This window comes from Geotrypetes seraphini, chromosome 2 (genome assembly GCF_902459505.1).
Source record: "Geotrypetes seraphini chromosome 2, aGeoSer1.1, whole genome shotgun sequence".
Classification (NCBI taxonomy): domain Eukaryota; kingdom Metazoa; phylum Chordata; class Amphibia; order Gymnophiona; family Dermophiidae; genus Geotrypetes; species Geotrypetes seraphini.
In genome coordinates this window covers 257153595-257166725 of record NC_047085.1, presented here as the reverse complement: position 1 = coordinate 257166725, position 13131 = coordinate 257153595, and the positions used below count along the sequence as shown (strand labels likewise).

General features: G+C 43.9%; 1 protein-coding gene across 5 annotated transcripts in view; it reads left to right on the top strand.

Annotated features, from left to right (window-relative positions):
- FAM227A (family with sequence similarity 227 member A) overlaps positions 1-13131 on the top strand; it is a 317179-nt gene that overhangs the window by 222507 nt on the left and 81541 nt on the right. For all 5 annotated transcript variants that reach the window (XM_033929448.1, XM_033929447.1, XM_033929446.1 and 2 more), the window contains 3 exons: positions 2856-2964; positions 11594-11730; positions 12516-12673. In XM_033929448.1, coding sequence (XP_033785339.1) covers positions 2856-2964; positions 11594-11730; positions 12516-12673 — 404 coding nt within the window. The remainder of the gene's footprint in view (positions 1-2855; positions 2965-11593; positions 11731-12515; positions 12674-13131) is intronic.

Below are 13131 nucleotides of genomic sequence, written 5' to 3'. Positions count from 1 at the left end.
ATGTCAGCATAGCTGTTGCAGGCGTTCAGCATTTTGGTTGGCATAGCTGGTGTCGGCCAAGGCCTATGGGAAATTGTATCAATCTGACTCTGGCATGGGGATGCAGATAGACCCTGAGGGCAGGAAGACGGTTTCAAGTAGTCCTGATTAAATCATGATTAGCTAAAATGTGTTAATGAATTAATCAGAAACTATTGTCCGAGGCATACTGGAAATTTAACTACAGCCTAGTATTCTTTTTTGGAAATTATAGGTATACTTCACTGTTGCAGCATTAGATTTTGCTTTAGGTGATATTTACTGGCTCTGTGGAGACCTCTGGCTCCGTTTTAAACTACCCAGCCAGTAGATAGGCCAGTGCGCTTTAGCTATGAGATAGGGGTCCCAAGAGGGGTCCCAGATGAATTCAAGGCCTGAGACCAGGTTAAGGCTAGGTTTGAGTCCCTTATTACTATCAATAAGAATGTTGATTGGATTAATTACATTTATTATAATCAGCAACGCTTTGTTGGGTGTCTGTAAAATTCTCCCCAGTACTTTATCCTGTTGCACCTTTATTCCTGACAATGCAGGTCCCACGGGTAAGGTTACTATGGCCATTAAAAAATTTGAAGACCTCTCTGCTGAACTTAAACGTAATTCTGGTTTATCTAATCCTTGGGATCTGTATTTTAGTTGGATGCAGGGGTGGGTGAAAGACCTTCTTATTATTATGGAGATTAAAGACCATCAAAAAATACTTCGACCCACTATCGTTTAGATTACTAGTGCAATCACTAGTGCTTTCTACCCTGGATTATTGTAATATCGTTTATTTGGGTATCATTCAGAACTCAGCTGTCCGCTTGATATATGGATTAAAAAAGAATGACCATGTCACCCCCACCACAAACCACTGCACTGGCTGTCAGTCGAGGCAAGAATATTATTCAAGTTCTCCTGCATATGTTTCAAGCTAGTTTGGGGACTAGCACCTATGTATCTACAAACCCATTTTGCACTCCACAACTCAACAAGACAAACCAGAAACAGCTATTTTTTTTTTTTTTTTTTGCATACCCAAGCATAACCAATTGTAAATACAAAACCTTTCTGGGCAGAACCTTCATGCTCCAAGCAAATAAACAACATTGGCTAGACAGTCACATTAATAAAGCCGAACTGACCTACAATGCCTTTAGAAAACTCATAAAAACTACCCTATTCGACAGATACATCACCTAAACAGAACCTCACCAAGTACTCTTTCTTTTCACAATGCTCTCTGAAATCCTAATTCTTGCTGTTTCTGAATCTCTAAACAAACTGTACATTGTAATTTTTTTCCTTTTTTCAGGAAAGCTGCGATTTTTCTTTACAGGTCAGCTCCGAAATTCTTAGCAAACACTATATTTTGTAATTTTGATTCCTAATAGTCTCTGTACTCTGTCTTAATAGTCTCTGTACTCTGTACTCCCTCCACATATTGTAAATCGCTGAATGTTCAGCTCTCTTAAATGTAAACCGCCTAAGTGCCTTTATGACCCATAACCAAAAACAATATCACAATGCAGGAATTTTTTCAATAACAAAAACAATAACAAAAACAATTTTCGCTTACCTTACCTTATAAGCGAGGTACATTAATAATATACAATATAATCTTATACTCTATAAAATCTTATCTAAGCGATAGAAGAGAAAAGCGCATGCAAAGAATGGTACAGATGACAGAAGGCGCAGACGTTTCTATAAATCCACAATAGAGACTTTCCAAAAGTCTTCACTTAATTTCATTCTTCCCGAAAGAATGGCAGCTGCTTATTTTCACGGCGGGAGTTTACCGAAAACTCCACATTAATATTTGTCCTTGCCAAAAGAACAGTAACCGCGGCGGGTTTACCAAAAACCCTACAATATAAATAAAGGGTTGGAACATGACTCCAATACCTGTGAGTATTAAAGAACAGAATTCAAAATTCAGAAATACTCACAAAATATTGGTAATGTCAAGTCCATCGCGGACGTAGCCCCCAAATTGAAACGAACAGGATCTGTTTCTTGGTCCCGAAACTGCCCTGCAAAACACTCTGTCATCTGGAGGCAATTCCCCTCAGAAAGAAAGATAGGTAGACAGTATTCTAAAGAGATTTTGCCTGTTTTATTATTAGTCTGCATTCATTTATATATCTTCAGTGGTATTAGCAGATGACGTAAGTACAGACCATATCTAGTGACAGGATACATAGGCTTCAAAGAAGTAATCAACACCAGAAAGTGGGGGGGGGGGGGAATGAATGAGCAGGATATGTACTTCATTGTTTAAAGCTAAAAGGTGTAAAAAGCTTCCTTTATCTATCTCAACCGGTACATAGCAGTGGGGGGTCGAGCCTTCATTGTCTGAGAGCTAACTTTGTTAACATAAATTAAATGACCTCTTCCCAAACCATTAAGAGAGTAAACACAACATTCTGCATTTGATTACTTCCAGCATGGACAGAGACAGAAAACTTATCCATTAAAATGTGTCCTTTCACACCAGAAAGTATTTCTTCACAGAGAGAGTGGTTGATCATTGGAACAAGCTTCCAGTGCAGGTGATCGAGGCAGACAGCGTGCCAGACTTTAAGAATAAATGGGATACCCATGTGGGATCCCTACGAGGGTCAAGATAAGGAAATTGGGTCATTAGGGCATAGACAGGGGGGTGGGTAAGCAGAATGAGCAGACTTGATGGGCTGTAGCCCTTTTCTGCCGTCATCTTCTATGTTTCTATGGTGGTGGTAAAATTTCTTACCCTCCTGGATTCCCCCTTGTGTAAATTATGTCACTAATTTGTGTGTGTCTGTGTTTTTTTCCCTTTTCCTTCATTCCAGCGTGGCTCTATACAACCTGCTTCCAATGGATACTCCCTCAATAATCTCAGCCTAGGCAGTGATCTCTCCAGGGAATCGGTGGGTTTGTCTAAGCTACTGAGCCTCACAGGTATGAACTGGGATGGGAAGAATGATAGTAACCACAGGTGTACATGCAGACTGTCTTTGGTTGGTTGGCATCCTCCTGGACTGTAAGTGTTATAAGAATATAAGAGTTGTCATACTGGGACAGACTAAAGGTATATCAAGGCTATTATCCTGTTTCCAACAGTGACCAATTCAGGTCACAAGTACCTAGCAAGATTCCAAAGAGTAAAACAGATTTTATGCTGTTTATCCTAGGAATAAGCAGTGGATATTTTCTCCAGTTTGTTTTAAATCTACTACATAGGAGCTTCATTGCATGCCCCTTAGCCCTAGTATTTTTAGAAACAGTAAACAAGCTATTCACATCTACCCATTCTACTCCCTCAGTATTGTAAAGACCACTATCATATCTCCCCTGAACTTTCTCTTCTCTAGGCTGAAGAGCCCTAGTTGCTTTAGCCTTTCCTCATAGGTAAGTCATCCCATCCCTTTTACATTTTCATTGCTCTTTTCTGTACCTTTTCTAATACCGCTATATCTTTTTTGAGATGCGGTGACCAGAACTGCACACAGTATTTGAGGTACAGCTGCACCATGGAGTGATACAAGGGTATTATAACATTCTCATCTTTGTTTTTCATTCTTTCCTAATATCAAGTTTCAAGTTTCAACTTGAAACTTGATATCTTCTTTTTTTTTGTGTTCAATATTTTTATTAAAGTTTTTCAGAACAATGAATAGAGAGAACAAGGAAACAAAATACACCATGATACAGAACTGAGACAGTGTCTAAGATGAAACAGCGAATATCACAGGGAATATAAATGATACAAAAAAGAACAGTGATATATAATCAAGGCAGGTCTTATACCAAGAATGATATCTAATACATGTCTACAATAGGAGCCCAGATTTTATTAAAGGTGGTTAAGGAATTAGTTTTCTCAGCAGCTACTTTTTCAAATTTAGCGTAGAGACACACCAGGTTCCACCAGAAAGCTACGTTAAGAGAAGCAGTGTCTTTCCAATTAGACAGTATAGACTTGTGTGCTAGTTGCAGTAGACAGCATAGTAGTCTAGATTGGTACTTATCTAAATCATCAGGTAAGGCATAGGCACCAAAAAACACTGCAGCATAAGAGTGAGGAGATGTAATGGGTAAGTATTCACAAATAAGCGCCCACACTTTGGACCAGAACTCATAGACTTTTGGGCAGTAGTAAAACATATGAGCAAAGGTTCCAACCTCCACAACACAGGACCAGCATTTATTGGATAATTTGTTACCAGTTAGTGAAAGCTTATGTGGGGTCCAGTAGGCCCTATGAAGGAGGAAAAACATTTGTTGGGCCATAGCAGAAGACTTGAGAGATTTTCTTGCAGAGACCCAAATCAGTTTCCATACGGGAGGAGTAAATGAAACATGAGCAGCCTCCTCCCAGGTGGTATGAAGAGGTGAGTGTGCAGGAAATTTATAATCACGAAGGATACGGTACCAGGAGGATGCTTCTTTCTTGGCGCCACTGTATTTCACACACCAAAGTGAGATAGAAGGAGCCAGTGGAGACAAGAAATGGGTCTTCAAGTGTGACGACAAACAGTGACTAAGCTGGAGCCAGCGGAAATGGTGGGTGATCGGCAATTTATAGGTAGAGGCGAGGCATGAAAAAGACATCAGTTTAGAGTCTACCATCACATGTTGAAAGGACCAAATGTCCTTCTTTATCCATGATTTCCACTCCATGTATCGACCTTGGATCTTGACCTGTGGATTGTTCCATATTGAAGAGTGGGAAGTCGAATTCCAACATAAATCAGCACAGTTGTCAACTGCACGCAGCGCAGCACTGGTAGAGGAAAAAATTGCGTTGTTATCCGTGATATGGTTAGGAGCCATAAACGATACATATTTCAATTGATTTGCTGAGTAGAGGCTTAGTTCAAGTGAAAGCCAAGATGGCGGATAATCAGGAGGAGATTCAATTAGCCATTTTGAACCTTGACGAGCAAGGAACGCCAAGTGGTAGTCAAGATAACTTGGAAAGTTCACCCCACTATGTTCCTTAGTAGTCTTGAGTTTTTTCAGTGCAATGCGAGGAGGTTTCTTCTGCCACAAGAACGAAACCAATATGGATTCCAGCTTAACATATACCTTGGTGTCTAGTAAGAATGGAATCATAGAGAGAATATAGTTAAGTTTGGGCGTCAAAATCATTTTGATGGTATCGAATCTCCCCCATCAGGATAGTTTAAGGGGGGACCAGCGTTCCGTCATAGAAGTAGCAATCTGGAACAGTAATTCTGAATTGTATTTCTGGATATCTTCCAACGATGAACCAAAGATGACACCTAGATATCTCAGTTTATGAGATGCCGGTTGCAAGTTGAGATTCCGAAGAAATTCAGGATCCACCAAGCCATTCAAGGGCAAGATCTTGGTTTTGGAGATGTTGAGCTTATATCCAGATACTCGAGAGTACTTATCCAGTAAAAGGAAAATATGTGGCAAGGAAATGGGGTCCGCATACAACAGAACGTCGTCCGCGTAAGCGGACAGCTTCGCTTGAAAATTCCCATGGCGGAATCCATGAATGGAAGGGTCAGATCTAATAGCAATGAGTAGGGTTCTAGTGCAAGGTTGAACAGTAGTGGGGATAAAGGGCACCCCTGCCTTGTTCCCCGAGTAGGCTGAAAAGTAGATGAATTGTGGTCGTTAATACGAATAAAGGTGTGGGGGTTCGTATACAGAACTTTCACCATAGAGATGAACTTGTCCGTACACCCAATCCATTTCAAAACAGCAAAAACAAAAGGCCATTCTATACGATCAAATGCCTTTTCTGCGTCCAAGGCTACTGCAACAAGAGGAGAAGATGATTGTTGAGCTTGAAGAATAATATGTGTAAACAGTCTAGTGTTATCCGATGAAAGACGACAACGCATGAAGCCACTTTGATCCGGGTGAATGATTGAGGGGAGAGCTGATTGTAATCTGATGGCTAGGATTTTTGCAAAGATCTTCGCATCAATGTTGATCAGAGAAAGAGGGCGGTAACTTTTGACATTGAGAGGGTCTTTATCTTGTTTCAATAAAACAATAATCGTTGCTTCGGTGAATGTACCTTGGACCAAGCCAGTGTCAATTAGGTAAGTATATAATTGTAGTAAAATAGGAGTAAGCAATTCTTGAAAAGCCAGGTAAAACTCCACTGTGAGGCCATCGGGCCCCGGCGCCTTCTTTTTGGCCATGGAGAGTAAAGCCTCAAGAATGTGATCATCAGTCAGCGGAGATGAGAGGCTCGTATTTTGTTCTTCAGAGAGGGTGTTATGGGGTAGTGCATCCAAGAATGGTTTTATGGAGGATGAATCCGGATCTTCAGATGTGTAGAGTGTAGTATAAAATTGGTGAAACTGCGAACAGATATCGGCATTGTTAAGCCACATTAATCCAGCGTCGTCCCGTATAGCCGGTATCATGGTACCCTCTGATTTTATTTTAACATATTCCGCTAATCGATGTCCACATTTATTAATATTGGCATAATAGTAAGCTGACTTCATGAATACGTCTTTGGCCGCAGAAGAACTGAGCAATAAGTTGTACTCAAATCTCACGGCCCTCAAAGAATTCAACAATGTTTGATCGTGCGGATGAGATTTGTGAAGTTCTACCGCAGCATGTAATTTCTTCTGAAGGACGATTTCATGTTCCAGGAGTTTCTTCTTCTTGGCCGCTGCATATGAAATAATCAGACCTCTAATATAGGCCTTAAAACAGTCCCAGGTAGTAGTCCAACTTGTTTCTTCCACAGAATTAAACTCAAAGAATTCTTTGATGTGGCTCTGCATGGTAGGGACGAATTGATCGTCGGACAATAAGCAGGAGTTGAATCGCCAAACACTCCTGTTAGGTCTGGCGCCCATGTTATTAAAGGACAAGGTGATAGGAGCATGGTCCGACACTGCTATCTCTCCTATGTTGGCAGAGTCTACCCTGGCCATCAGATTATAGCTGAGTAGGAAGAAATCTATATGCGAGTAGGAGGCGTGTGGGGCAGAGTAAAATGTGTAGTCCAAATCGTTGGAATGTAGAGTTCTCCACGGGTCGCCGAGTTTCAGATGCGCCATCATTTCTTGCAGCTTGAACCAGGATCTTGATTTGCGATAAGGAACAGTCGATTTCCTATCAATGAGAGGGTTCAAAATCATGTTAAAATCGCCCCCCAGAATGTAGTGGGAGCCACAGGTAGAAGTAATCATGTCAGCAATATCATCAAAAAATGGCGGATGATCTACGTTCGGTGCATAGATATTAACAACACTTATCGGAAAATTATTAATGACCATATGAATAGCCAACCATCTTCCCCCAGTATCACTAGTATGAGAAGTGAGAACAAAATCCGAGCGTCTCCTCAAAAAGGTGACCACCCCACCTTTTTTATGTACTGCAGCAGAGAATAGTACTGGGTAAAATCCCTTCAAAGCCAGTTTGGTGGATTCAGTGGCAGAAAGGTGAGTCTCTTGCAGTAGGATAATATCTGGAGAAAATTTTGCTATGTACTTCAAGATCTTGGTTCTCTTTACTGGGTTATTAAGACCTTTAATATTGAGGGATAAACATGTTATAGACATGAGAGAACAGGATAAGATTCAACAGGCATAGTGAATACAGTGCATAAATCAATATAGGTATTGGTATACATTTGTAAGACATCAAAGAGAAAACCCTGTGAAAATGACATGAAAAACTGTACACAGTCTGTATCAATGTGGAAAGTTAGCAAACGAGCTAACATAGCCTATGGGTAAGTGAGTGGCACAGGCAACCAGCGAGCCCGCTACCAGAGATATGAAACAGACATGAGAAAGTAAACGTCACTTTTTTTTAAAACCAGGTAAAACCTTGGCTAGGAAAGGCACAAATCAGGTACTGAACTATCTAAAAGATACCATACACATCACATCAGGATCACAGTTCAGGTCTTATCAATGGAGGAAGGCTGCACGGTCTCGAGGAACTCAGCCAGGACGGCAGGATCGGTGTAGTCTGTGGTTTTGTTGTTATAAGTGACCCTCATGCGAGCTGGAAAAAGAACACCAAATTTTGCACCAATATCTTTCAGTTTTGGTCTGTATGCCAGAAATTGCTTGCGTCTTTTAGCAGTCTCCTTTGCCAAATCTGGAACAAAAAGTAGTTTGGTGCCTTCAAACATAATCGGGCCATGTATTTTTGCATGTTGCATGATCAGCATGGTCTGGCTGTGGTGCAGCATGGTGACCACTATCGGTCTGGGATACCGGGATGACTGATGGCGCTGATGAGGCACACGGTAAGCACTGTCGAACTCTAGCTTGGGAGCATCATTAAGCTTTAGGAGCTGCGGTAGTAGAGCGCTCAGAAACTCCACGGTGTCGCAAGCCTCCCTCCCTTCAGCCAGACCAAGCAAACGGAAGCCATTCCGCCAGGCCTTGTTTTCAGCGTCTTCCAACGCGCGCTCTAATAAAGCAACACGTGCTGACTGCCGACGGAGTAACTTCAAAGATTCATCAGCCGCAGCAGATTTCGCTTCCAGGGTATCGATGCGAGAAAGTACTTTGGTAAATTCCCCCTTCAAATTATTAAGGTCCTCTTTTATCTCAGAAACATCCTGTTTAGTATCGGTGAGGAGCTCCCTGATACCGCGGAGCTCTGCCAATATGGCCGACGTCTCGTCGTCTGATTTCCCTGCAGCCTGTTTGTGCAGCGAGGCCGGTTCAGCGTTCTTGCGCTTTCCCGGTTTAGACGCGGACATATTAGCGAAACGCTGAGCCAAGTATTTCTATGTACTAACTGTTTTAAGTGAGGTTTTTTCGAGGCACTAACACGCGGGTCTCCGGAGCTGATACGCTAGGCTGCCATCCGTGCACGCGCTCACTAGCGCCCCCCCGAAACTTGATATCTTCTAACATTCTATTTGCTTGTTTAGCCGCCGCTGCACACTGAGCTGGGATTTCAATTTATCCTCAATGGTGACACCTAGATCCTTTTCCTGACGGTGACTCCTAATGTGGGACCCTGCATCTCTTAGCTATAGTTCATATTCCTTTTTCCCACATGTATAACGTGACCATACACCCAGTTTTGAATGGGACCATCCCATTTCTAATTACCTTGTCCCATTGTCCCAAAGCATACCCGAAATGTCCCGTTTTTGGAGGCCAGGATTTCTTCCTGCTTCTCCTTGCTTCCCTGATGCAGCAACAGGCCAGGCGCAGCAGTGACTGCACAGCACAAGTGCTGGGCCTACAAGCCTTCCCCACCGATGTCAATTCTGATATCAGAGAGGCCCGGAACTTCCTCTCTGATGTCAGAATTGACGTTGGGGGGGGGGGAGGGTGGCGCGTGGAGACTTGCAGGCCTGGCGCTAGTGCAGTGCAGTCGCTGCACGCACCTTGTTGTTGCTGCATCAAGGAGGCAGGGTGGGGGCAGGGGAAGCAGGGTGGTTTGGCTTGGCTTGTTGGGGGGCAGGGTGCATCAGGGAAGCAGGGTGGCTTGGCTTGTCAGGGGGGCAGGGGAAGCAGGGTGCGTCAGAGAAGCAGGGTGGCTTGGCTTGGCTTGTCGGGGGGTAGGGGAAGCAGGCTGGGTCGGGGAAGCAGGGTGGCTTGGCTTGTCAGGGGGCAAGGGAAGCAGGGTGGCTTGGGGGACAGGGAGAGAGAAAGAAAGAAAGAGAAAGAAATTAGAGAATGACACGGGGAAAAATCAGTCCCCGTCACCGCCCCGGCCCACCGTCCCCTTCACCACCCCATCACCGCCCCGTCACCGTCATCCCATTCACCGCCCTGCCACCGTCCCCGCAGCATCCATATAAGCCTTAGTACTGCAATATTTAGCTTATTCCTTTCTTATAAATCAACGTTCTGGCTGCTGAACTAGAGAAAGAGATGTTCAGCTGGCAGGGCTTTGTTTATAAATTTTTATCAACACAACTAATATACTACTTTATCCTAAAGCAAAAAATAAATAAATAAATATAATTTTTTTTTCTACCTTTGTTGTCTGATTTCTGCTTTCCTCATCTTCTCATTCAATTTCTTCCATCCACTTTGTGTCTTCTCTCTGCGTCTTCCATTTGCTCTGTTACTGTGCCTCTCCCTTCACCCCCCCCAATTGATCTGGCACCCATCTTCTTCCCTGTGCTCCCCCATAGTCTGGCAGCTGTCTTCTTCCCTTCCAGCGTCTTCTTCCCATTCTGTCTTCCACATTTCCCTTCAGGGTCTGTTCCTCTCCACCCTCCTTCAATGTCTGTTCTATTCCTTTCCACCCCCACCCTTCCCTCCCTCCTTCACCATCTGTTCCTTTTTACCACCCTTCAGCTCCTCTCGTGCGGCCTATCTATCTATCTACCTCCCTCCCTCCCTCTTACTTTCGTGGCACATTACAATATAATGCAAGCCGCTGGAGCCTGCGAGCTCGGTCCCCAAACAATCTCGCTTCTGTGTTCCTATTTTCCCTATTTCTAATATCTCCCCTATGTATCTGGCATTGCCCCCCCTGTGTCCATATACCATCCCTATGGCATCTATGTCCCCTTTATGTCTCTGTCCCTATGCCCCCATGCACATAATTTCCCCTCTGTTTCTGTTACCTTCTTGTGCCAGATGTCCCCTCTCTTCCTCTTCCACACCAGTGTGTCTCTTCTCTTCAACCCCATCTAGCTTCTTTCCCTCTTTCTTCCCCCTGCTTCCAGCATCTGGCTCACCTGCCTGTCCTCCCCTTTCTTTCCTGTTGTGGGTTTCTTTCTCTCCCTATTCATCCCCTTGGCCCAGAATCTCTTTCCCTTTCACTCCCTCCTTCCTACTGTAAGCCGGGAACATGCACGATCACGCTGTCCAGCAGCCCCCTCCCGCCCGATTGCAGCGTTCCGTCAGCTCCCTCCCTCCACCTCACCTTAGATGCCGAGTTTGCCGGCTTTCTTTTTCGCCCAGCCGCACGCGTTCAAAAAGCCGCGCACGCGCGCTGCTCAGTTGTTCAATTTCCTCTGACGCAACCGAAAACAGGAAGTTGCAGCAGAGGAGAAGATTGAACAATTTCAGCAGCCGCGCATGCGTGGCTTTTTGAAAGCATGCGGCTGGGCGAAAAAGAAAGCCGGCAAACTCTGCATATAAGGTGAGGTGGAGGGAGGGAGATGGCATAACGCTGCGATCGGGCGGGTGGGGGCTGCTGGACCGCGCGATCCTTGATTGCCTCACTGCGGAGACAAGACCATTCACCGCTTCACGGGGCGGTGAATGGCCTTGTCCCTGTCCCCGCAATGACCACTATTTTTTCTTTCCCCATTTCGGCGGGTTACTCGCGGCTACTCACGACTAGCTGTGGGTAACAACCACCGTGTCATTCTCTACTATCCATACTAGTATTTGGCAATAATCACTTAAATGAAAGTTTTTTATGCCAATGATGTGGGTGGTGGAGGTCGAGCACGTATAGGCTCACCAATAACCTTTTTCTGTCATTCAAGAGTGACTTGCTCAGTAGTTTTGGTGGAGAGTGAACATTTTGTAGATTGAGATTATTTCTATGCACAGATTTTACCTTTTGGTATGTATCTTGGATTTCTTGATTTGTATACCAGGCAAGCAGCTGGAAGTGATTTCTCTGTCATTCTTAGACACCAAGCAAACACGATTTTCAGTGGATATGCCTCACACCCTCAAGGTGGCAGAGGTGGAAAAGCCAAGATCAAGAAAATCTAACATCTCTAAATCAGTCGAGATGAAGTATCCAAGTGTACGGAGTCATAAAGAGGTGAGGAGGAGACAGATAACATAATTCTCTAATGTTAGCAGTATCTATACATAGTTCATCTGTGCTCCAATTCAATCAGATCTGAGAACCTAAGCAGGGCTTGACCTGAGCTACTTAGGTGAGATGTGGAGTGGAGATGGTGACTGCAGAATGTGCTTTTCTTTCTAAGTTAGCTCTAACCTAAAGCCCCAGTTTGTCCCATTGTCTGGATCAGCCCCATTGTCTGGATCAGCAGCAACAGTTTTCCTCTGCCGTGAAAGGGACCCCCTTGCAGCTGCTCCTAGATCTTCAGAGATGGAACCCCTCTCCCCTGACCACCGGGAATCTTTCCAAAATTGTAACTTGGCAACCCTTAATTTTAACTTTAAGCCACTATTTTGAAAGAAATACGATCCATAAAATCTGTATATATTAAAGAGCTTCTGACAATTTTGGCAAGAATTGAGGGTGTGTCTGCAAAAAACAGAGGTATTCCACCCTGATCCTCTAGGGCTGATAACTGGTCTGGTTTCTGGTATTTTCCTAATGAGCCTGAAATAGAATTGCATGCAAATGAGGTAATATACATGAAAATGTGTCATATGGATAATTATTAGGGATATTGTGAAAACCCAAGGTATTTGTGGTCCTTGACCAAAGTTGGACACTCCTGAGTTAACCCTAGCACCTGCCTAATTTCCCCCTTGAAATGTTTATTTGATGAGATGAAGCATTACCCTTTCTTTGCCTTTATTTTCAGCTTAATAGGTTTTTTATTTCTCTCCTATTTTGTTCCCCCCTTGCAGTCCCATCCAGCCTGCCGGGGCCCTGATTTCACCAATAGTGTCTTTAATCTAAATGGTCTCAGCCCATTGGTGCAAAATTATCTTCAGAGACAGAATGTAATGCCTATAGCTGGACAGGATGTTTTGATGCAACGAACGGAAGTGAAGAATGTCATTCCATATCCTTCTGACCTGTTAACATGCTTCCATGTTGTCTTAAATGCTTTACACCTGTCTCACGCTGTTGCCCGGCCTAGATAAATTGCTGCCTTGGTTTTCCTTTTCCTTGGGAGCATAACTGCCATTTTGCCACAACAGGAAAGAAACCCACAACAGGAAAGAAAGGGGAGGACAGGCAGGTGAGCCAGATGCTGGAAGCAGGGGGAAGAAAGAGGGAAAGAAGTTAGATGGGGTTGAAGAGAAGAGACACACTGGTGTGGAAGAGGAAGAGAGGGGACATCTGGCTTTTTAAGTGTTGACTCCTTTCCACTGCTGGACTAAACAGAGTGGTGGGCAATCCTAGAGTCTCAGGGTTACCTCCAGTAGGGAGAAAGTCTTGCTCCGATGTCATTAGGCTTGGGATACTCTCTTGTGGTTTAACAGCATTGGCATAGTCACGAGGGGGCCTCGTTCTCTT